At 42.8% G+C, this 25,087-nt stretch overlaps 1 protein-coding gene across 2 annotated transcripts in view; it reads left to right on the top strand.

The window, feature by feature from the left end:
* The first annotated feature begins 144 nt into the window (after window positions 1-144).
* PARVA (parvin alpha) overlaps window positions 145-25,087 on the top strand; it is a 62,469-nt gene continuing 37,526 nt past the window's right edge. The window contains exon 1 of one of the 2 annotated variants that reach the window (XM_014882463.2): window positions 145-362. In XM_014882463.2, coding sequence (XP_014737949.1) covers window positions 227-362 — 136 coding nt within the window. In that variant the 5' untranslated portion in view covers window positions 145-226. Of the gene's footprint in view, window positions 363-5,252; window positions 5,362-25,087 lie in introns of those variants that run through there. The other variant, XM_088175671.1, reaches the window with a different exon arrangement.

Consider the following 25,087-nt stretch of genomic DNA (forward strand, 5'->3'; position numbering starts at 1 on the left):
GGAGCGCGGAGCTGCGGGAGCCGGGCGAGGGCAGCGGGCCCTCCCCGGCGGGAGGAGGGCGGGAGGAGGGAGGGAAGGAGCGGGAGAGCCGGGAGAGTGGAGCAGGAGCTGCCTCAAATGCTTGAAATAATTCCGCTTCCGTTCAGAGCCGGGAACAGCCTCCCACGGCACCGCGGCCTCGGAGCCGCCCGCTCCGTCCCGCAGCGCCGGCGGCCGCTGGCCCAGCATGGCGAGCTCCCCGCAGAAATCCCCTTCTTCCCCCAAGTCCCCTACCCCGAAATCCCCTCCCTCCAGAAAAAAGGATGACTCCTTCCTGGGCAAGCTCGGCGGCACGCTGGCCAGGAGGAAGAAAGCCAAAGAAGGTAAAAATTCACAGGTTTGCATATTTCCTGGGAGTTACCTTACTGTGGAGGGGGGGGAGAAGGAGGGAGGGAGGAGACAGGGGGAGAGGAAAAGGCTCTGGGGAGCGGGAGGAAGGGGCTGGCGGGGAAGGACGTGCGGGGTGGGGTGGGCAGGCGAGCGGCGAGGGAGGAGCCGCCCGGGGCCCGCCGCTGCGGCTCCACTGCCCCGAGCCGGGGGCACTTTAGGCACACTGCCCCGGCTCCACTGCCCCGAGCCGGGGGCGCTTTAGGCACACTGCCCCGGCTCCACTGCCCCCGGCTCCACTGCCCACAGCCCTCCGCTTCGGCCCCGCCGCTCCGGGCACAGCGGTCCAGTCCCGCCGCCCCGAGCTCGCCGCTCCGCTGGCACCGCGGGAGCCGCTCCTGGGGTAGTTCCCGGGGTCTGTGCCCGGGGTCTGTGCCCAGGATCTGTGCTGAGCTCCGGGGGTCTGTGCGCGGCTCCCAGGGTCCATGTGCGGGGACGGAAGGAAGGCAGGAGCGTTCCCGCAGCGGGTCCCTCAGGCCTGGGAGCGCACGGGGATTTTCATTCGGCAGGATTTGCCGCCGCAGTTGGGTGCGGATTCCCAAAATCGCGGTGCTGCAGGCCCTGTGACTCACCACAGACGGTGTGCTGGTGTGCCCGTGGTCAGCACACAGCGCTCCGTGTAATGCACACAACTATTTAATGTTCACAGCCGCTCCAAACGCAGTTATCCTTGAGCTAAGAAAAAGGTTTTAGCCTCACGATAGTGAGCCTTTGCAGAACGCCGAGCGTGTGCAGCAGTCTGGTTTTTTGTCCCTGCATGTGAATTAATACCCACCCCCTGCTGAACTTGCCCGTGTGAAATCCCATGAAAGAGACCCATCGTTTTCCCAGCCGAACTTGATTTAAATATGATGCAAATAGAGCCAAAGTAACAGCTACTTCAGAACAGTTTTTCGAGGAAAATTCATTGCTGGTGAGTGTGAAGAAGGGTATGAGGCTCAGCATGCTTGCTCCTCGTGTGCACATGGGCAATGAAACCAGACACACACACGGTGCTTCAGAGCAGCACCAGTGCTGAGGACAGGGATGACACAGTTGGGAGACTGCAGCTCCTCATTCTGGAATTTTCATGGCATCTTTCTGTGATGTACAGCCTTGCTTTTCTGTTAAATCTGTGTTGCACGGTTGTGCTCACGTTGTTTGGCTTTTTCTGGTCCTTGCAGGTGGACCAGATGTTGATGAAACAGTAAAGAATGACAATTCCATTAATTACTTATTCTTTAAAGTTATTCTGTTAGAGTATCTGAGGCTGTTAGCAACAGTCTTCCTTGATGAGTCCATATCCTAGGTATGTTTGGAGATCTTTAAGTGAGCCTATTTGTGGCAGTTTGGGTATGTCCATTAAAATGTTACTGTTTTTACTATTAAATGTTTTTTCCTTAGTAACAGATACTTGAAGTCTCAAATGTCCAGCAGACTGTTAGAGGCATTACTTTAATGTATTACATTTATTGATTAAAACCTGCACCTGCCATTTCATTATCATTGTCTATCCTTTTGAAACTGCATTGTTCTTGTGTTTTGTGTTTCCCTAGTTTCTAAGGTCTGTCTAAAAATAACAATGGTTTAAAGAGTTGGGGCTTTTTAATTATCTTTGTAAGGACTCTTATTTGCTGATGGACAGAAACGTATTGTGTTAATTTCACCTTAGTATCCTTTTCACTTGGGTGTGTGTTTGTGATATTTCTCTGGTGGAAGCAGACATAGAGGTGAAATTGATAGTATGCTATCTTATCTTTCTTTTTATTGATTTATGGGTTGAAACACTTTCAGATGGCTTCAGCCTTCCTGTGAAGCCTGTACTCTGTCTTACCTTCTAACTTTTTCTCTACTAAAAGTAAATACAAGTTTGCAAACTCTTTACGAGCATTATTCCATGCTGGTTGTGGCCCACGTAGGTTCCATCTTAAGTTGTGCTGATTTTTATTTTTTTTTTATTATTATTATTTTTTTTTTTTTTTTTTTTTTTTTTTTGGTAGGACTCCAGGTATTTTTGGAGCCTAGCTAGGAATTTCAGAGGTCAGATTGCTTGTTCATCTAGGATCTGAGCTTTGGTGGTTTTTTTCCCTGCTTTAACCAACCTATGGCAGGTTTCCTATGGAGGTGGGTCTTGGTCATAGAAGTGGTCATTCGGCTGCTTACACACAGGATGTTTTGGAAAGTGTTCAGTGTAAGTCAGGATAAATGAGGGACAGCTGAAAATATCCATGTCTTTCAGTTGGGGTAAATTCTGCTGTTCCATAGAGAACAGAAGCGTACTGATTTATTCCAGTGTTTTACCACAAGGGCTAAGAACTGATGGGTTTTAATAATGCAAAAATGTTTTATCTCTTGTAGGGGCTATGCTGGTTACACTTTAGTGCCATCTTTGCTATCTGTGTAGTTAACTGTTGTAGATGATACACGATTACACACCTGTGAGTTTTGTATTTATGTCATCAACAGGTGTTTTGATCGTTGTCAAAAGTACATTTTTGTATATTGCAACAATAGACCCAAAATGCTTCACCAAATGAAAATCCTTTAGGATCTGAAGAGACTTCATGATGAAGAGTAATGCAGATTATTCATGAAGAGAGTAAAGTTTATGTAGTTTCAGTGTAGCAAAAATACTTTATAATACAACATAAAATGGGATCTCAGTATTGACATTAATTTATATGCATAAATATATATAAAATATATAGCAGACCTATGCTTATGAATTTCAAAGTTCTTGGCAATGGTGGAAGGGGTGAGGGTAGCCTAGAGAGGTGAAATCAATTCTCTAATATCAGAGCACAACTTATTGACCAAAACAAAGAGAGTAACCTGAGATACTTGAGATATCACACGATGTAAGCAGGGATTAGTCACACCATAAGACATATGTTAATATGGAAAATACATTGCCATTAAATATTAGAGAGTATTTGATAGAATCTGGAATTTGGAGCTCAGAGTTGTTTATGTTGTCGTCTGTCACGCAGAGCCTTAGTGTGGCTTTCATTTACAATGTCTCATCACCAGGGTGTAATTCAAGGATGAGAACATTGTGCTTTGGTCTTCCCTGTGAGAGCATCTGCAGCTGCATCTTCAAATGGAGTGCACATTCTGTTAAGGTAGCAAAATTACAAATTATTCAGTATGTTTGGAATTAATTGAATTAGCTTTTTAGGCAGCGACAGAATTGTGAACTAAGACTGGAATATTTGATGGCCTGTCTGCAAACTGAACTGAGGTGTGCAGAAGTTATTTGTGGTTTTTAGTAAGAAGTTATTTGTGGTTTTTTCCATTCCCTTTAATCCTGAAAGGCATTTGACGACTGGCCACCCCATATTTGCTAGTGAAGGATCCCAGTCCTTATCTATTAGGAGTTCAGATATATGGTAGAGCTCATCATATGAGCAAAAAAAACCCCCTACAAATTAGATTTTTGTAATCTCCTTTTATTAGTCTGTACTGTGTACTAAACATGTCTTTAAACACATGTAAGAAGAGAACAGAATGGCCTTTTTAAAAAAGATATGTAGAAGGGATTGTGTTATCTAATGAATTTTTCATGGTGGGTTCAGTAAGGTTATATGTGATTGTCCTCCTCAAATTTTCCTGGCCTGGCAATTATAAACACAGAAAATGTGCTCTTCCTAATAGCTTACCTTAGTGGAGAATGTAAAGTATTGGCCCCTGACATGCTGATAAATCTGTGACACATTTGGGAACAGGCAGTGAAGTTCAGAATTGCTTAAACTGCAGAGGAGCAGATGGGAAACAGACAGCTTGGACCCGTCAGTTTGGTGGAGGGCAATTGTATGGGCTCAGTCAGTTTTCCAATTGATGTGACAACCATTTCAGTCATTTGAATGCTCTTCTGCCCAGTTTATTTGGGGTTGATGGGCAGGAGAAAGAATTAATTTTCTGCTGTCTTCCACTTATGATATTTCTTCTTTTTTGTGTGTGTCTTGTTTTGATTTAATTTTGGTATATGGGGTCACAGTAGGCAGTGCGCCTCCCCATGTGCCTCAGGGGAGAATATGTTAACAGTGTAAAATATTGTAAATTCTGGTGGTTTTGATAATAACCTTAACTTTCTTAATCTTCATGTATTTTATGGAATAACATGGAATCAGAAAAATCTAAGAACACAAAGTAAGAGTGAATGTAGAGTGATGAAAGCTTTTCAGGTGTTTTACATAAAATGTCTTTCTGCAATCCGTGAGTAAAATGCTTTGCTGTGGGACCCACTGACAGACAGATCATGCCTTTGTCTTAGTCTGGGCCTTTTCCGATGAAATAAATTTATTTCTTGGTGTACAAGAAGTGTTCTGCTAGAGTTTGACTCATTTTCTTTGGACTTGTTTCTGAAACTTACTGCACAATTGCAAATGACGAGTTTTTGTGTCAGTAGATGTTTGTGCTTGTCTGTTTCTTGTGTGAGAGATTCTAGGCTGGCTGAAACACTGCAGACTTTTCCTTTCTTCTGCTCTTCTCTGGTGCTGTACTTAAAAGCAGGAGATGGAAGAGCTGATCTGTGTCCTACCATCATATTTGCTAATGTACGGCATGAATGATGGAAACGAACCATGGTTGCTAATTTCATAATTTTCATAATTTCACTGGTGTGTTTAGAGGATGGCATGTGGTGTCTCCTGTGAAAAGGAGGAATGGGAAAGGCTTTAGTGTCACTCACTGCAGCACATGAGTACATCAAGGTCTTCCAGTGCCACCAGAGCAGCTGAGCAGCTGGTTCTGCTGTCTGACACTGACGTGTTCCAGCACCAGCCTCACTGCCCAGCAGCTGCACCGTGCTCACAACCTTCTCCCCGTGCTCTGTGCCGCACGTTTCCGTGTCCTGGTGTGCTGCCACGGGCACACTGCACACAGCTGCAGGGCTAGGGCTGGCCAAAACCTGTTAGCATCACCACTGAAGGAATCACTGCCTTGGAGCAAGCTCTTGTAAGTGGATAAAACACTTCTGTTCTGTGGAAGGAGCGTGGACAAGCAGAAGAATAGAGGGGAGGCCCGCTTGCTTTGTCTGTTGTTATTTCATTGCTTCAAGCCTTCTGAGCACACGGAGGACGGCAGTGGGGTGTTGTCTGTGAGCTTTGCAGCTGAATTGCCAGGGATACGGTGTCTGGGGAGGCTTGTGCTGTGCCGGTGGAAGGGGTTGCTGGGTGGGAAGGAAGAGAATTGCCTCTGAAAGCTGAACACACACCTGTTGCCTGGGCTGGCAATGGCCCTGCAGATGCAGCTCCGGGCACGGATGTGAATGACAGCTGTGCCCTGCTTGGGGCTGCTCGGCATCTGTCAGCCCAGCTCTGCCCTTTCTGTCCCCCTTTTTTAACAGCCTCTGGCCCCAGCTGGTGCGGAGGAAGACATGAAAATATTGTCAACGCGTTTCTGAACCTCAAAAGTAAAAGATAATCCTAAAATTATTCTAAAAGGTTCACTGTTTCAAATATTCTTGCAGGGCCCAGCCCAGCTGTGCTTAGTCCATGTGTTTCACATACAGCTCAGATCTGCAGGAACGTGTGAGCCCCAGTGGCAGCGTTTTTGCCATCAGGTTATTGAGTGTATATCAGAGTTATGAGTGTGTGCCTGCTTTACGTGAGTGCCTCCCAGCAGGTGCAGAGGGGTTGGATCACACAGGTGTGGGATTGTGCTGCCAGGCTTGGTGTGAGCACAGGGCACAGCAGTGCCAGCCTCTTGTGTGCCACACAGGAGGCAAAGGAGCCCGTGCTGGTGCCTCACTGGAGGCAGGAGGAGCCTGCAAGCAGCCAGGGATGTGTGTGAAGGGAGCACAGAGCCAGGCTGTGCGTGATGAGTTGCTGAAACTTACTGCTGTGGGATGTTTCGGATGCCAGAAATGTTTTGTAAAAAGGAATGGGGGGTGGGGGCTAAAAGTGGGTCTGGGTGGATCTTACATGTCTCCAGTGGCACACTTGTGACTCACATAGGCCATCACAGACATCTCGTGTTCAGAAATCATGAAATACCTGTTTTGACACCTCTTAGGATTATGAAGCTGTTACAAAGCTCATACAAAATTCTGTTGGTTTGCCCTTCCCTGTTTGTATTGTAAAGAAGGCCTTTTTGCCATGTACCAAGGTCCTGGGCTTTGATTGCCTGTTCTGACCCCAAACAGCCATGAATTCTACTATTCTCTGACTACCTGCATGAGGGCAGTAGAGCCACTGAGCTCCGTCTTTCCATTTGACTTGCAAAAGCAGCCTAAATTACGTGGGCAAATCAGCTGCTGCAGAAGTATGTCTTCTATTTCCTGACTTTTTCCAATTTATATAATTCCATCGTCTGAGCTGAGATTTCAGCTAAAACTAAACATGCATTGGACAAGTGGTTGAAGAGCCTCCAATGCTTTCAGATTACAGGATGGAGCCATGGAAAAGTAAAAAAACAAAAACAGCTAGGGACCAGCTCAGACTGATGCACCTTTGTTTCAGTGCTATTTTTTTCTCTACATCTCCAGATTTAAAGCATGCATTCCCTTAGATCACCAGTGTGCAGAGTGAAGGATATAATCGAGTAGTGCTGTAGAATAAATATGAAGTACTCAACTAAGGATGAAGTTTTCATCCTCAGTGATGTGAGTGAGCTGTCAAGAGAACCTGGAGTTTTAGAACTCTGCTGTTTCCTGTTGCATTTAAAGAAATCTGCCTTGAAGGTAAGAGAAGACCTAAGAGACCAAGACTCTGGCCAAGACAAAAATTCTCAGTGAATTTGTTTACTCCTTGTGGGCTTTACATCTTGTGAAACCCCTCACCTTAAAGGCAGCTTCCTCTAAGTACAGGTCTGTGCTTCTGGAAGTCTCCCTTGGACAGACTCTCTGGGATGTGTCCTAATTTTTATTTTCTTTCTTTAATGCCTTTCACAAGCCTTAATTGATGCCCTCCCTGCAGACCCAGTAGTTTAATACTGGGCTCTCTGCCTTTCTCATGGAGATTAAGATAAGGACAGTCCAGTTCATTTGTTGTGTCACTGTATCCGAGATCAAGTGCTTCCTAATAGCTTAATCCAGACTTCTGCAGTCTTTTTCAGCAAAATGCTGGCGTTGCTGAAATGAGCAGTTGTAGGCATATAGTTCTATGTGAGGTGAAACTTTGGAAAACCAGTGATTGACGGGTACCTAAAATCGTGTTGCTTTTCCGTCTGCTGCTTGTGTCCTGCTCCTTTTCCTCCCCACACCAGTTCCAATTCAAACACAGTTGTTGTATCCCTGATGATGAGCAGTTTTATCAGCTGAACTGCAGCCAGCCCCAAAAGGAGACATCCTGCAAGGCCAGGTGCCTGCAGGTCCGTGCTGTGCTGGAAGCAGTGTGATGCAGATTTTGCTGGAGGGAGGGTGAGCTGCAAGGCAGGGTGTTTTGCAGTGCTTCACATTTTCACTTGCAGCTCTTCCAGATGTGGGGCTGAAGATGTGACTTGCTCTCTGTGTGTTCTGTGTGCCTTCTCCAGCTCAGAGTAGTTCTGTGCTGCTCTGCAGTGTGTGGCTGCAGTTGGAGCACTGAGTAGCAAAGCCTTGCTCTCTATGTATCATCATGCATGTTCTGCTTAGTGTGCTAATACTTACTAATAGATAACATTCTTTGGCTTGAATACCCTTGTCCCTGTTGGAATTGGGTGTGTATGTGTGTGTGGAGTGCACCCATGAGTTAATTCACTTTAGTGACCAAACTGAAATATGAACAAAAGTTATCTTGGACCAAAAGCAAAATCAGATCAATAGCCTTTTGTGAATCCCTAGTCTACTCTGCAACTACCCATTGAAAAGCTGTGCTCAGGCCAGAGAAAACCAAGGGCCAGGAAAAAACCCAGGGATGTGACTGGTCAAGAGTGAGTTGTACTGGCAGAGCTGTATTAGGAAGATTAGCCACCATCTGTTCACCCAAATCCTGCACCTGGCTCTAGACTGTGCCACTGTTCATCAAGCAGTGATCTCTCTCAAAATATTAAGGAACTGTAGGGTAAAATAACAAGGCTCTACAGTCTCCCAAATGCTCTGGTTTCCTTTCAGTTTTATAGTAGTCCATGTGAAATAATTGCATGTGGTGCTATCAAATGTTCTTATCTTGTATGTGGATTTAATAAAAAATTAGAGACCACACAGGTCCTGACTTGGCAATACTGCTTTCCTTTTAATCTTTGCCCTTCTCTTCCTGACTTCTTACTGAGCTTTGTGTCAAGCAGCACACGGTGTACCATGGCTGACAATATGTTACTTAGATAATTCTTTTTGTGGAAGAAAACACCTGGAATATGAATTTCTGTGAGTCATTCTTGGTAGTTGCAGTTATGGTTAAGTCCCTCTGGCTTCTCTGATTCCTGCTTATCATGGAGCTGCTCCTGTTCTTTGCCTTTCCAGTGGAGTGGTAGGGCAGCCTGTGGCACTGACCCAGTGATGGGTGATATTAGCCTTTATTCATAGTGAAACCTGTGAAATCCTACTTGGGAAAAGGGACTTTAGGAGGAGAGGGGGTGCAGCAATTGTCAGTGAGCACTGTTCCCCATCAGAAGCTCTGGGCAGAGACTGAAGGGTGTGGTGGAGAGAGAAGCAGCTCCAGCCCAGCAGTGATTTCCCAGACATAAAAATACAGTCTTACACTGCAAAAGCTTCGAAAGAATAAAAAATTCCAAATGTAGCCTAAACGTTATAATTTCCTGAATGTTCCTTTAACATAAGGTTCATAGCATTTTAATGGAATATGTGTTCACAAGAAGAAAAAGTCTGCCATCAGATCTGTCTAAATCTGCTTGGGAGTTGCCAGCTCTTTTCCACCAGCCTTGTTTCTTTATCATTTTCATACAGTGCTTTGCTGTGTTCACATCTACTAAAAATGCCCAAAACTCAGTGTTACCAGCGATGGTCCCTTTTCACACAGCATGCAGGTAGTGACTGCTGGGTTCTGTTCTGTTAGGATTTAGCACTCAGCTTCTCATTTACTGCCGAGGGAGAACTGAAGTTGCTTCTGAGGCCGTTCCTGGGCTGGAAGAGGCGCATGCCAATGTGTCAGTGCAGTCCTACCAATGTGTCAGTGCTGTCCTGCCATTGCACCTGCAGCTCTTTGGCCCACGGTGTGTTGTTTCCCTGGAGGTACAGTCTGAAAGGCTGGGTGTTGGGTGATCACAGGGCTGTGGCTGAGCACCTTCCTGGCCCGGGGACAGGCAGGCATCACCCTCAGCAAACACCTGGACAGGTGCAGGCAGCCTGCAGAGCACGTGTGCTGCAGGGCTGGGAGCTCAGGCCAGCATTTGCCAGACAAGAATGCCTAAATTGCCGTGCCCTACTTATCCAACTGTGAGCTGGATTAATGAAAGGGAGAGTTTAGACAGAGAAGTACTTTGGGTACATTTAGTGGGAGAAGATATGTTTTCTTTTGTATCTGTACAGGTGGTCCTTTTGAAGCAAGCCAAAATAAGCTTCCTCACCTGGGTAACGGCCTGAATAGGTTGGCAGGGTGTGAATCCATTTTCAACACATGTAAAGAAAAGTGTAACAGTTTGCCAGTGCACAGCCTTTCATTTATATTTTCTTAGCAAGTTTTTTCTTTGGCCGTCGAGTTAGGCTGAGGCCTAATTTTTTTTCTTTCTTTTTTTTTTTTTTTTAACCGTAGGCAGTTCTAAAGTAGCAAACTATTAATAGTGAAATACTGGTTTAGAAGAACACTAATGCACAGGGGATTCTAGAGCAAACGAGGCAACGCTGTCAATGGTTCAGATTGTTCTTAATTACAATAATGGCATTATAGGAGCTGCAGTTGCTGTCGGGCACAAAAGAAGATAATGATAATGTCAGAGTGCTCAGAGTAAATGCAGTATAATGTATTGCAGTGCTGAATTCAAAAGATGATATGCCTAACTTGTCGTCAGAGTGCATGAAGAAGAAGAATGGTAAAAGGTCAGAACACTTTTCATTGTAACTGTAGTTCAGGGGTTTGGATTTTGTGGTTTGTTTGGGGTTTTTTGTGGCCTATGCTTTCAGGCTTAAGAAGAAATGTCAAGTCTTACATGTTTAAATGATAAGTATTAATTTTATTAGAAGATGTGATCACATCTGTCCTATCCACTTGGAATAAAGAACATCACTCTTGCTATTGGCTCATATCCTCAACACGCTTGGTATTGATCCTGTCAGAATAAAAGAACAGGAATATGGTAGATTTGGCCCCGAGTCAGAATTTCCCCCAGTAGCCTCTGGAAGTATGTCCAGACATATTTGATTCATGTGATCCCTATTTTATAATGAGACCAAAAAAATTCAGCTCTGACTTTGGGCATGTTTGAAAGCTGCATTTGAATTTTATGGCTAGAGGCCAAATCTGAATTGCAACACTTCTAAACATTTTTATGCTGTGCGCTCAAATTCATTAGTGCAGAGGAAGAGACTTCGCTGTTTTGACTGCAGAGTGAAACTCGTGGTCTCGCATTCTTGTCACTGCTTTGTTTTAATTCTCAATTGTACATAAGGACACGTAATAAACTGGGAAATGGTGGTGGTATTCCTCATGGTACCACAAGTGCTCAGAGTGACTTCGTGTCTTGCATAACTCCTAGAACCTTACCGCAGTGCTGGGTTGAACTGGAAAAAATAATAATCACCATCCAGTTGATTTGCAGCTTTATTAATACTTTTGTTCATTTTTAACTGACTTGAAATAGCTTCCCGCAAATAAACCATCTGTGACCGATCTGATACGGTTACTCCCAAACTGGAGCGGTAATGTAGAATCCGAATAAATATTTTTTCGGAGTTGCTGTCTCATGCAGGGCAGGCCAGCATGTGAACAGATCTTTTCCTCGGCAGAGCAGGGTGCAGGTGCTGTGCAGGGCACAAGGTGGCTCCAGCTGACGAGGAAAGCTGGCCCGGGCCAGTGCCAGCGATGCGTGCGGAGGAATCGGCGGCGGCTGCTGCTGTGTCCCCGGGCTGGGCAGCTCCTGCCTCTGTGCTGGGAATGAGCTCAGCCCTCCTGCCTGCCCTTAGAGGCACACCAGCACCTTCACACTGCACTGGGGGGCTGCTTGGATTTCCTTTCTGAAGGAGTTACCCCAGTGGATTTTATCAGGCACGCTGCTTTGGCCCCAGGGAAAGGTAACAATTCTGTGCAGAACAGCAGTCCCAGGGTGAGCTGTTGAAATAAAGAGTTGGTGTACACAGTGCGAACACAAATTTAAAGTGAGGCAGGAGATAGGACACAGAATGAAACCTTAATGAGAAGGGGTTGGGGATTTTGTTTATTTATTTCTTTATTTTTGAAACACTTCATTATAATTTAGAGGAGAGAACAGAATAAGCTGACAAGGAAATCCCATATTACAGACAATCAGAACTGCTTTGTGTCTGTTGTTGGTGTTGCACCCTGTAAAATAGCATTTTTGTTTTCGGAGTCTCTTAGAAGCTAATTGCTTGTCCATTTCTATTCCCAACATAATATCAGCTGCTAACAGTCTGCCCTTACACAGAACATCTTTATCTGACTGAAACACCTGAGAAGTTTAAGGTGAGGTCAGAAAAGGAGAAATGTTTGTTCTGCTGCACCATCTGCTTGGGCAACTGAGGCAGAAAAGGTGATTTACTCATGTGATCTTCTGCAGGCAAAGAAGTGGAAGGGAGCAGTGGTCTCCTCATTTCTGTGTTTAGTCTTGCTCCATTAGGCACCTTTATGCCATTCACAGCTTTTGCTGGTTTTTTAACTCTCTGATTCATGTCCTGATACAGTTTAGAATTTTATATGAAACTAAACTTTTAACTGGTTGTGTTTGGTTGGTTGGTCAGTTGGTTTTTAAATGTGAACTAGGTAGAAGTTTCCTGGGGTTTGAATTTTTAAATATGCTTTACATACAGTAGCAGCAGGAATTATATTAAATAGATATATGAAATAATAACATTTCTTAATGTGATCTTTGACTCTATCCCAAAGAAGGAAGGTTTGGTTAAGAGGTTGAAGATGTATTACTTAATAACAGTCTTTCTCAAAGTAATGTCAGGTGTTAGAAAAATTATAAATCTAACTTTTCTGTATTATTTATTTTAAAAGTCTTGAATTGCTTTCTTCTCTAACATCTAATGTTAAATACAGTGAAATAGATTAGGTACCAGACCTACACAGAGTTAATGTTAAAGCAGTGCAAAGCACCATTTTGACTTAGGAAATTCTTTGTATTTTCATTTTTACAAATGAATTTTATCAAAAAAATAGCTGTGGGCATGATTCTAATTAGTAGCTCGCCCATATTAGATGTAATCCCTTTTTTCTTCATTCAGACAGAACACTCATTAGGGTCAAAGAAAGTTTTGACTGAATAAGGAATACAACAACTGACTGTAGTTTTTAGTACATATAGGGCCAGATTGTGGGTCAGGGCCAGCTTAAAGTGTACAGCTCCAGTGATTCCACATCTTGTGCATAATAGGCAGGTCCTTCACACTGTTATGATGGTACTTTATTAACATGTTAAATAGAGAAGAAAAAAAAACCTGACAGTGTTATGGCTGCTCAGAATCTTATTAGCACGTCTTGGTGTTTTGTGTTTCTGAACTGAAATTATGCAAATATGTCTTCAAAAACATTTCCCTGTTTTCATGACAGAGCGAATAAAATAGAAGTAATCAAAAATTGGTATTAAATACTCAGATAGTTTGGCCAATTAATAAATCTGCTGTTGCAGAATAGAAGGTTTGTGGGCTGGAGCTGGCTCTTAACTTAATGTTAACTTACATTTAATTAGCCAGACCAGATGGAAGCTGGCTAAGCTTTGCATGAAGGCTTGTGGGAGAAAGACATAATCTTCCATTTTGTCAAAGGAACTAATACCACAGATTAAAGGTCGGTGTTCTTTTCAGAATTTAGAGAGTGGATGCACCGTGCCTGACAGCAAGAAACAGCAAGGGCACTAACAAATGAGCTTAACCCCTGGATGACTGTACCAGATCTGCTTCATGTGCTTCCCTAGTTCAAACCATCAGTCTCCAGTTCCAGTAATAAATCTCAGGGAGATAAGCACGTCTGTAAATTTTGTTCTTTTGTCAGAGTAGTAGAGTTGTGTGTAGGCAGTTAGCGTGGCTAGAGGGATGAAGTTCTTCTGGGAAATGTTTTCTTACTCAGTGGAGTAAAACTTCACGCTGTTCAGATGCTAAGCACTTGGGATCAGTCTGACAAACCACTTAATTCCCTGCCTAACAATGAGCCTGCAAGGAGACAAGTCAAGGAGGCAAGTCAGGAAACCATTCATGTTCTCAAAGAGGCGCATACATGGATCATGTCAGAGCAGGCAGAGCTTAAAGACTATATCAGGCACATTCTCTGCTAAGGCTTGGAAATGTAGAGCAAAGAGGGAATGGATCAGACTGAACCTTAAATAAAGCTGCAAGAAATTGCACATTTTTAAAAGAGGGAGGAAGGAAGGAAGTTAAGCTTATGCTAATTATTTGAGCACTTGAGCATTTAACCAGTGTTTGGGGATACTTCAAGGGGATTCAGCAAGGTAGGAGATTTCTTTCTGAGGTGGAAGATAGCAACACACATACCAAAAAAATAATACAAACTTAGAGTTACTATGAAACATCACATCATTTTGCAGAAAATAAGGTACCCTCAAAGTTGTAATCATTATTACAACTTTGCTCTGCCACCTTTGTGTATCTTATTTACAGTGGAAATACCTGTGCACAGTCTAGCTTGGGAAAGGAAGCTGGGAAATAACCACCTGCTGTTTGAGTCAGGTTTATGCCTGTGTCCAGGTACAGCAGTAGGGAATTAAATACCTGTTGGACTTTCCCAGCTGGAATGCAGGCACCTGAAGAGCTGGTAGGAGTCTTTTGAACACCCAAATGACATAGCAGGTCTAGGTGCTTCAGTTCCAAAGCCATAGCCACTTAAATTCTCACAATGTGTAAAATCCCCTGGTAGTCACTATATATTTTTAAACACTTAAAACCAAGCCTTTCAAAACATTTCTAGAGCTTGCTTCTACATTTGATAAACTTTTTTGCTACTAAACCACCTTGCCTAGATTGTTGCACATGGACTTTCCCTCAGTGGCCACTGCCCATTTGATGGTTTTGTCACTTAAGTGAAATCCCTTGGATGATGTGAGGTCAGTTCTTATAAAGAGTGGAGCATTTTGCAGATCTCAGTTATGAAATTGTGCTTGCTGACAGTTCCAGGAAGAGAGGGCTAAGGACCTGAATGAACATGAAAACCACGGGACTGTGCAACCTATTTATGATTGCCTTGTTGTAGATGGAGATTTGATATACTGAGATGTGAAAATCTGTGCTGCTGTTTACTGTAGCTTTTTTAGAATGTGGATAAACACAAGCACCACACTCTGCAAGGTGCACAGAGTAACAACATTCATTTTAAGAAAGCTCTTCTACTGTGTCAGCTGAACTGGAGGTTTAGAATCTCACTGAATACTTTGAAAGCTGTATGCACATGTATTTATGTTGATACTTTCATCTCTTTTCTCATTTTTAAATAATTGCATCCTGGGGATGGAAGAATTATTTTACTAGTCCCTGCTTACTAGACCACATTTATCTACAGTTACCAATTGGTGGCAATAGAGATACCACAGTTATTTTCCATTCTAAGTTACTGACATATTTCGGATACCACTTGGGGACAAAATATTTGAAGAGAATGGTAAATTTAAAAACTATTGTAGCTACAAAAGATGGAATTAGCATTTACTTATCAAGTAGCTCATTTCAGTTGTTATCAAAGCAGACAAGTGTAGGAGTAGGTAGTGCACATTTGGAAGAGGTATAGGTAGTATGAAAATATTTCTTTTGCTTTCATTGTCAGGTAAAACTTTACAGTGCACATCTAAACTCAGTTCATGCTCTCTGAGAAATGCCCATATAGCACAGCCCAGTAGGATTTGTCCCAACAAGTACATTTGGACAGAACCTTTCTGAGCAAAGTCATTCATCTACCTTTGCTAAGTGTGTCAGACACCTTCAGGTGGGGATCACACTCAGTTTTGTAAGGGCACGAGTACAAATTCTACTTTCATTAAACTGGAAAAAGGCTGCTGAAATCAGAAGAGTTTGGGAGCTGCCCTTTTCAGGGAAGTACTGTGCAGTATGAAACTTGCCAAAAACTAATGGATTGTTTGCAGGAAATTGGAAGTTAAAGTGCATGAGTCAGTCTACTTCAAGGCTGAACAGTTTCCACTGAACTTAAATAATGAATGCCAAAACCTAGAGACAGTACAAGCAGCTGCAGTGGGTTTCTTCAGTTATTTCATCCAGGCACTGTAAGGGATTTTATGTTGAGCAGAGTCCTCCTTGTCCTTTAGTTCTTCAGGCTTTGAAAGTGTTACATACATTGTTGTTACTGACATGGAAACCTTTGCAAGAAGCAGCAGCATTTTTATTTTGGCTTCAAAGCAGTTACTACAGAGTACAGACTAGAATGTGCAGTTTCAGGGATTTCATCTGCAGGAAACAGCTACCTACTTTTGTAATGACAACCAGCAAAGGAGAGGATCTTTTTTTTTTTTTCCTCAGAAGTGATACTTGTTAGCTTCACACTTCTCAAAATAGTCAGGCCGTTTACTTCCCGGTGTGTACAAGGATTTCAATATACCTAATGAAATAGATCAAACATTAGATGAAAGACAGAATCATTCTCAATAATTTTAATTTGTGACAGATCTTATGCCCAGAGTATATATGTTCAATAGACTGCTTTTTACCAGGCTACTAAATGAATCTAACTCTTTGTAGGAGTGCAGGAAAGGAATGAGGTGTTGGTGTATATGCATGTGGCTTAGATTTCTTTAATTTGAATTAGTTATTTGATGTCTGTGCATGTAGAGAGTATCTGAGGGTATGCATGGTTCAGCAGAGTCTTTGTCCTGTTCTGTGCTTTTGTTCTCCAGTTCTCTCAATATTTGAACTTTCTGAGCATTTCTGAGTTGGAGAATCCCTGAGTGCACCGGAGCTTTGGGACTTTGGGTCTCATCCTCATGAGAGATGCTCCAGGTCACTAAGCACCTTTGTGGCCCAGAACGGGGCACAGCACTCCAGGAGTGGAAATGCAGGTGCAAAGCTCTCCCCTGTGTCACAGTTTTCCACCATGCACAGCATCCATGCAGCTGTGGTGTGGATAAGAGTATGGACATGAGGTTTTAAGAAAATCTGAGTATTTTGCTGTATGAAATTCATAAGAAGTGGCCAAATGCTTCTTGGTGAGATCTAGTCTGAGTAAGCCCAACATTATTTAGAAAAGCAATTAACTACTTCTTCAAATAGAGAACAGTCCTGAATCAGGAGGAGAAAATTATTTTGGTTTTGTTTTCTTCTTTTATCTCTTTTCAATTAGATGAAATTAGATTTCAATAGAAACATGACTGAGGTTTTCAAAGGCAGCTGCAGACTTTTGTTGTGCTGAGTCAATACAGCGTTCTGTTACCACATTTAGAAAGGTGCCCACCTAGAGGTGCCTCAGAAATAATGGCCACAAACCTAGCTGTGTTCATTTCCATGCATGTAATCCCTTCTACCCCTCACTTTTAATTTGAAGCTTTTTCGTGGCATGATTTACCATAAGGCCATGTAAATACTTGCATAAGAGATGACGATCATGTGGGAGTGAGGTTCATCAACAAGTTTAGATCAAGGTGCAATCACCCCTTTCAAAAGCAGTGGCCATGGCACAGGTTGCTGCATTAGTTTGGGATATTTAATTATTGTGGGCCTCAGTTTCTAGATGTGTGAAGTGGAGTGGTGACGGGGAATTTAATTTGGAAGAACCTTTGAGTTTTCTTGATGAAAAATGTTAAGGGTTATTAAGTGTGAATGTGGTGAAAGGCTTAGCAGACAGGTGTGGATTAAAGAAATAGTTTGAAATCCAGTAATTTAGTTCTAGATTTAATTGAAAGTTGTAATCCCAGCAATTGGTGCCAGTGTCTTCCAGGATTTAAAGCCAACGCACTGGAGCGTGTAATTTAAGGCTTTACAGAACAGTATTAGTGCTTATATGTTTATCACCCAGCACGTGTTAGCATTATTCCTGTGGAATGCTCTTAATTAAAGTCCAGGAGCTGCTTACAGTGCATTTGATGCTGGCTATCATGAGCACTGGGTCGAGTTAGCAGTGAGATAAATGGAATGATTTTTCTCCGAGCTTCTGTAACCGGCGCTGCCGTGAACGCACGGGAGGCTTGGGCAGCAGATTCCGTGCTGATCTAATGACTGCTGATTTCATTTTTCAAACCCTAATATTAGCTCAAGTAGGAGCAAAGGGACTTCCAGTTGGTACAGCAGAAAACAGGATGCTTTTTGCAGCAAAATAGCCATTAGGGCATGCCTCGTTTACACATTGTACTTTAACATCTCACATTCAAAGCCAGATTTGTTTTAAGTTACACCCTGAGAATCTCTTGATAAATGGGCAAAATCTGTTGCTCTGTTTTCGAAGGGAAGGAACCCACACCAAAATAAGTGTTTTGTAACACAGTATTGCTTCTTTCTGAAATTTTGCCTTGTTTTTTGGGGCCTGATGCTCGATGGATAGGGTTAATTGTTTCAGTGTGAGCAGCCAAAGTTTTGAACATGAATTCTAACTTTTTGACCCCATTAATCATAGAACTGCCTGATGTTGCTTACTGTAACATTGCTTTTTTTTTCAATTGATGAGTCATGAACATATATTAAATGCAATTTCTTTTAAAATAATTTTTAAAAGTCCTTCTTGCATCTTAAAATGATTTTGTAAGCCAAGAATTCAGCATATGTATGTCAGTACATATTGCAGTGGGCTTATGATATAATAGCTTCAATGAAAATTAGATCTAAATTAGAGTAGACTTTGAGAAAGGGTTGAGGGCACATGTTTTTGGGAGTGTCTGGAAGAACTTACTGTAGGGGAAGGTTCAGCCCTGTGTGTGCTCTACCTAGAAACCAGATAGGCTGATGTTTCTAGTTAAAGCAAGATGCAGAATTTAAACCAATGAACCGCTGAATATGAAAATTAATTTTTGTGTTTACACCAAAAAGGAAAAAAATCCAACTATGCTCTAATTCATTTTCTTTGCTTTCCTTTCCAAAAATATGTTTAGAAATTAAATAAAAAGCATTGAAGTATTTCAGCAACCAGTTGGTTGTGGGTTTTTTGGTTTTGTTTTGGATGTTTTTATTGTTTTGTTTTGGTTTGGTTTTTATAATGCCATTAAAACTTCTTTGGAGGATAACAACCCTCTTGAGAACCAAAACCCTGCCCTGTTACAGCCAACACTCATGGGACTTTTAACCCACTCCGTGCACGGAGAAATCAGAGAACTGAGAAATCACGGAGCTGAGCGAAAACTGAACAAAGACCCGTGACAAAATCCAATCCTTTCTGTTGCTCAGTTGGAAAACAAGTGTGTTTGGAAGTCCTTTTAAAAGTGTAAGACTCTTTAACTGCTGTGTGTCTGTGGAGCTGCCGTGCTGCAAGCCAGGGGCTGGCTGCTGTTCTGTGTGCCAGCATGGGGCTGGGGAACACCAGGGCTGCTGGGGAAACTGAGGCACAGATGGAGCTGGGGAACCCCAGCACTGCTCCAGGGCTCCATCTGGAATTTGGGGATCCCTGTGCTCTCCCTCATGGATCCTGGGTGAACCCCAGCACTGCTCCAGGGCTCCCTCTGGAATTTGGGGATCCCTGTGCTCTCCCTCCTGGCTTGCCCTCTTCCAGGTTATTTTGTCCCTACGCTGCTTTCACGTTTCTGTCCCAGAGACCGGCCACTTGTTAATTTATCTACGGATCAGAAATTGTGTGTACAATTAGCAAAAGCCTTCTTTGGTCACATTCACCCTTATCCCTCCTCCCTGTTTTCCTCTAATTCCTGGTGACCCTTCTGTGGCTTTTATTACCTTTTAAGAAGTGGCAGAATCAGGCCATTAAGTTGAAGTGAATTATGAAATACTTAACCCTCTTGTCTCCCTTCTGAATCGCCAACCCCACACACACCAGTAATGCACGGAGGGCTTTTTTTTTAAAGAAAAATTTGACATCTGAGTGCTTGTCTGTAGCCTGAATTGCAACATCCATAAGATACTAAAAGGATAAAACCAGAAACTGAATTTTCTCTCTGTCTGAATCCCTCATGTCTCCAGGACCTACACTTCTACCATTTGAAAAATGAATTTTGGATTAAAAAAAACACACTGCGGGGTTCCACACTTTATTCAAGGAGTTAAAAGTCTGTAGCTGTGCTTGATGAGCCAGATGGTCTTCAACAGTAACATTGTTCATATTGTTTAGATTATCCTGTTGCAAGTACAGTGCCTCCTTTACCTTTTATGGAAGAAAGTGTGGAAAATTGACCACAGATGTAAGTAACCAAGAATGATGGCTGAGGCAATTCTTACCAGGCCTCCCTCTCTAACACGCCTGATCCTGCAGATAAAAATAAATAGAGAAATGTGAGGCAGCATGAGAAATATCTAGTGTTACCTATTTAAGTGTTTAATTTGAGCTCTGCGAGCTACTAAAATCTTTATTTTCTTAGACTGAGATTTCTTCATATTGAACTGGTTTCAATCTTTCGGTGTAGGCAGCCTGAATGTAGATTTTTATCCAGGTACTAAATAGCACATCATTATAAATTTTTTTCCATCCTGGTTGAAAAAAGGGGTGTGGGAAGAAGCCAGCTACGCTGACCTCAAACACAGTTTATGGTCCAAAAATCTTCATGAGAAGATTGGTACCCATTTTGTGCTGTAATGAGAGAACACAATCTCCCCATTAATATTGATTTGATTGGTATCAGAAGCAAAGGCTGCACCAAATTAATTAGAGGTAGCTCATTGTTACTCCTGATAATGGGCTGTTGAATTAGTGAAGCATCTTACAAGTCAGTTTCAGATTGAAATAAACTTTTTTAGACAGGTATCTCTTTTGTGCAGTATCTGGAATTGGAAGGCTCAACAGAACAAAGGGAAAATGCTGCAAATGAAAGCAATAAAGCCCTGTTTTATAGAGTCCTTTTGTCTCCTATCACTTTTCTTTCTCTCCCTCATTTCCTTCCTCTTATTAGGGGCTGCTGTCAAAGTGCATTTACTTATGGCAAGTGGTTCCCTTCGGAGCCCCTGAGCTGATGCTGCTGCATTTGCATGCAGGTGCTGCTGTGGTGGGGCACAGCTCTGGCCTGGCAGGGCAGAGACAGCTGGAATTCTGTAAACCCACCGGTTTTGTAATTCCGTAAAACCCACAGGTTTTGTAATTCCGTAAACTCACGGGTTTTGTAATTCTGTAAACCCACAGGTTTGCTGTGCGAGGGGCCAGGCACGGAGAATCTCCTGTGTGCTCCTCAGCACGGCTTGGCTGCCCTGTGCTCTTTCACAAGGTGGCAGATTCCTCTGACTGTTAAAGGCAACATCTTCCCTTTCTTGTACTAAGCCTCGATTGATCCAGGAAATATTTTCTTTTGCCTGTGCAGTGCTTTTGGATTTGGTTCTGCCTACACTGATTTTGAGAAGTGTAGACTATCAGATTCTCTTCCTAACACTGTTTAAAGACTTTGCAGAAATTGAAAGGAAGAAAGGTTTTACAGAGAAACTGCAGATTATGGTGAGAAATAATCTAGGATGTAATGTAAAATCAGCAGTTAACTCTGGAAACAGATTTCTAAGGCAAAGTTCAAACAGTCGGTCTAAGGTGCCACTAAGTGGGACGAGAGAGAGTCAACAATAATCTTCCTATTTTTAATACCTGCATTCAAAAAATGAGAAATTAGATTGGCAACGTGAGGCACTGTTTTTCATCATGTACCTATCTGGTTCTGCTCCCTGTGGGATCTGGAAAACAAGATCCTTTGGACATGACAGCTCTGGCTCCGTGCCTGCAGCTGTGGAGTGGACAGGGGGGAAGCCGTGGGGAGGAGGTGGCAGGAGCAGCACCAGAGTGGGAGGTTGGAAAGGTGATAACACACACCTTTATTTATTTGTTTGTTTGTTTATATTTGGGGGGGGAGATGGACGAGGGGAGAGCAGCGTTGAGGAGGTGACCAGCCTGAATCAGGGCAGTGGGTGAGTGATGGATGTGGGGGACTGAGCCTGTGCCTGGGAGCCAGCAGCCCCTGAACACTAATCCTGTTCTCTTCTGAGGCTGCATGCAAATTCTCTTTGCTTTTTTTTTCTTTATGTCTGTTCTCATATTCATGAAATACTGATAATAGGCATTGTCTGCATCAAAGTGGTATCAGGAGGCTTAAAGTGCCATTGTAGCTCTGAAACAGCAGAGATGTGTTGATCTTCCTTTGTGCCCGCAGTTGATAAATGCTTACCTCAGTGACAAATTAAGGGTTTGCTTTCTTCTTCCTGAGCAACCACAGCTATGAAAAGGGTTTGGACACCATCCTGTACTACGGCAGACTTGTTAGCTTAATTGCAAGCGGGCTGCACAAGTAACAAAGGGCAGGATTCGCCTGACATGCCCTGTAGTACTAATGAAAATGGAAACATTTGAAGAAAAACAGAAGCTTTCAGGTCCTGGGTTAGGATTAACTTGCTCACTGATGTAACATTTTGCAGCCGACTTCTAAAACTGATCCAGATCTGTCAGGTCAGGTTTTGTGCTTGAGCTGATCATTCAGCAGGGAAACTTCACCTGTGTTTTAACTCATTCAGACTAGAAATGATTTGAAAGATCAACTGAAGTCTGAATGTTACAGAAAATTGTTTTAAAGCAAGGCTTCCCAGGGATGAACACAGATTTCCATCTAAATAAAGCTGCCAACACATGATTCACAAGACCCCAGAGATTTTCCATTAGATAAAGCAGAATTATTGATCTCTGTTAGTAGTCTAGAGAGATGAGACGAAAAAGTTTTCATTGTCTGGGCAGGACCAGTCCAAGAGAGCAAGGAGGATACACACCAGTGTGACACAAACTCTCCAGGCTCTGATGAGTGAGACACTTCGCTTTTGCTGTCAAAAAATATCCTACAGAGGCAAGTGCTGAAGACACAGAGCTGCAAAGAATTTATCAGTGGAGATGGATTTTACACCGTTTTTCAATGAAGGGACTCTGTTAAATTTTACAGGAACGAGGCAAAGAGTGCTTAATCAGTGGCAGCTCACAATAATCAATCAGTCCAGCTCACAGTGATCAATACAGCAGTTCAGAGTTGATCCCTACATGGTAAAGTCCCATATCCATGGCTAGAGCTGCACTGTGGCTCTCATGAATCACAAGGGAAGCAAATTACCCCTTTCGAGGCAGTGAGACCCTCCTTGTAACCTTGCAAGTGTTGTGGTGAAGGCCAGATAGACCACAGAAAACACAGGTCTGTGGCTGCAAAACCCCCACTAATAATGCTTAGAGAAACTGAGCAGTCAGCTCTTTTGCTAGTTCTCTTCAGAGCCTGGAGAGAACTTGTTGCTCTTGATAAAGGTAAGTCTCATGGAGTGAAGCTGTGCTGCAGAGGGGCTGTGGATACTCACTGGTTTCTCAGCAGGACACGAGCCCAAAGCTCCAAAAAGTACCACTTGATTTGTAGAGCAGACTACAGCCTTCTGATGAACAGCCCTATGCAAATAGTACATTTTTAAGTGGTGTACCCTATTACTCCTCGTTTCTGACAGATATGCTGGGAATTTCCTTTTTAACAAACAATGCCTGTCTTGGTAGAAGCCTGTTTCCATGACTAAAACTATGATGAGAGCATCAGCCTAGTATGGTTCCAGGAATAACCTACACATTCAGCTGTACTCTGCCAAGAACCCAGAGGCTGGTTATTGAGATGAATGGTTTTGGTTAATGTGTACCACGAAGTAGGAAAAAAAGATGCCTATATATTTTAGATAGATTATTATCAAGAAATTGTGTGTAAAGAAAAATAATGTATGGTAGGGGAACAGAAATATAAGCCTTGAACTTCCTATCCTGAAAATATAAATCACTGCAAGTTTTAAAGCACTTGCATGACTCATATGCCGAGGTCATAGACCAAATTTGCTGATGGAGGCAGGATGAAACAAATTCGGCTGCATTTTTATGATATTTTTCCTGCTGCTCTTAGCTTTTTATTTACCCAAAGTAATATAATTTTCCAGAGAAGTGTAACAGATCCAACATATGGAACTGCAATCCAGTTCAGTGCCGAGGTGCAGAAGTGAATGGGAGCAGTGGTGTGTCAATAAATAGCTTACTGCATGTCAGGCAAAGTAGTCTCTCAGGAACCATAGTGCCAGCTTGGCAGGGCTCTGCAAACACAATCTCCAGTGGAACTGGGGTAGTAATGCAGTCACTGAACAGGGCCCAGGCCTAGAGGAAATCCAGCTCCAGTAACATGAACTCTAAATGCAGGGCAGAGAGACAGAGGAACAAGAAAGAGGCACTTGTTAATGTGGAGGTTTATAAATCAAGTTTTTCCTCTTGCTCTAGCACAAACTTTGAGCCAGTTCAGTGCATCCCTGAGAGTCAGTACACTGTACTTTTTCCACTTGAGAAACAATGACATAACACTGAGTAAACTATTTGGTAATCAATTGTGTTGCCTACTGGTGAGTAATATTTTTTGTGCCACAAGAGAAATCTGCAGGAGTTATGATCTAGGACTGAACTGCATGCTGGTTTTGTGCTGCTGAGATTCTGTTGACGTTGAGGTTGTTTCTGTATTTTCAGTAGCATTGCTGATGTTTAGATTTTTAGACCAACATAGCTTGGAAAATGAGAGAAGAGTTATTCTGCATTCAGTTTAAAATGTCGGCACATAGCAAGTCAAGAAGTCTGGTTCCAGGTGAAAGTTTTAAACCTGAATGTGTCTTGATTTAATGGCAGGGAACAAGGCTGACCTGTTAGGAGGGAGGGGCTGTATTATTGAGTGCTCCAAACCATCCCATTTTGTGTGCATGTATGGTTGTAGTAAAGATTTTTTTTATGATATGAGGCATTAAAAAGTGTGTGTGTTTATAGGTATAACATCATTCTCTTCCTCCTGTGTGTTTAGGGGAAAAGGCAAGGGGCCTGCCTGTGCTGAGTAACATTTGGACCTTGCAAGGTGCATTGCAAATAATACTAACATGTTGGGAGAGCTGGAATTCCTCAGGTTCTTGCTAACCTATTTTTTGCCATATGTCAGTTATATTATGGATGAACTGTGTCACATCAGTAGCATTTTATTTTTCAATAGTCTACTTTTCTTGCATTTGCCACCTAGATCTAGCTGGAATCGCCCCTTTTAAATGACTTTTGTCAGCATTCACATGTGTTATTTGGGAAGGACACCGTTTGATAATTTGCATGTCTGAAAACATAACTCTGGTATCTACCTTCTCCCCTTGCACCACACAGCCTGGGCTGGAATTCTTAACTTTTGAATTTTAGCCCTGGTGAGTGGGGAGGGCAGGTTAGATGTCACCCATACCCTCAGTGCCAGGCTCACATCATCCTCTGGAGGGCAGGGGATGGCACAAAGGCTCTTTGGAGACACCTCTCTCCTCACTGCAGTTACACCAGTAAATGTTGGCACTGCCAGGGATCTAACCTGTAATTTCTTGGTAAATGAGCACTTTGTGTGACTCTCTGCTTGTGTGACTCTTGTTTCTGCTTATGTAGAACATGCAAGGTCTGTCATCTTTTCTTCCATTCACATGATTCCTGGCATTTTAAATTCAGGTAGATTAGATTTAGACTTTTTGTAATGAATCTGCATCATTTTGTGTTCTGCTTGC

This window comes from Sturnus vulgaris, chromosome 18, assembly GCF_052056855.1.
Source record: "Sturnus vulgaris isolate bStuVul1 chromosome 18, bStuVul1.hap1, whole genome shotgun sequence".
In the NCBI taxonomy this organism is placed as follows: Eukaryota; Metazoa; Chordata; class Aves; order Passeriformes; family Sturnidae; genus Sturnus; species Sturnus vulgaris.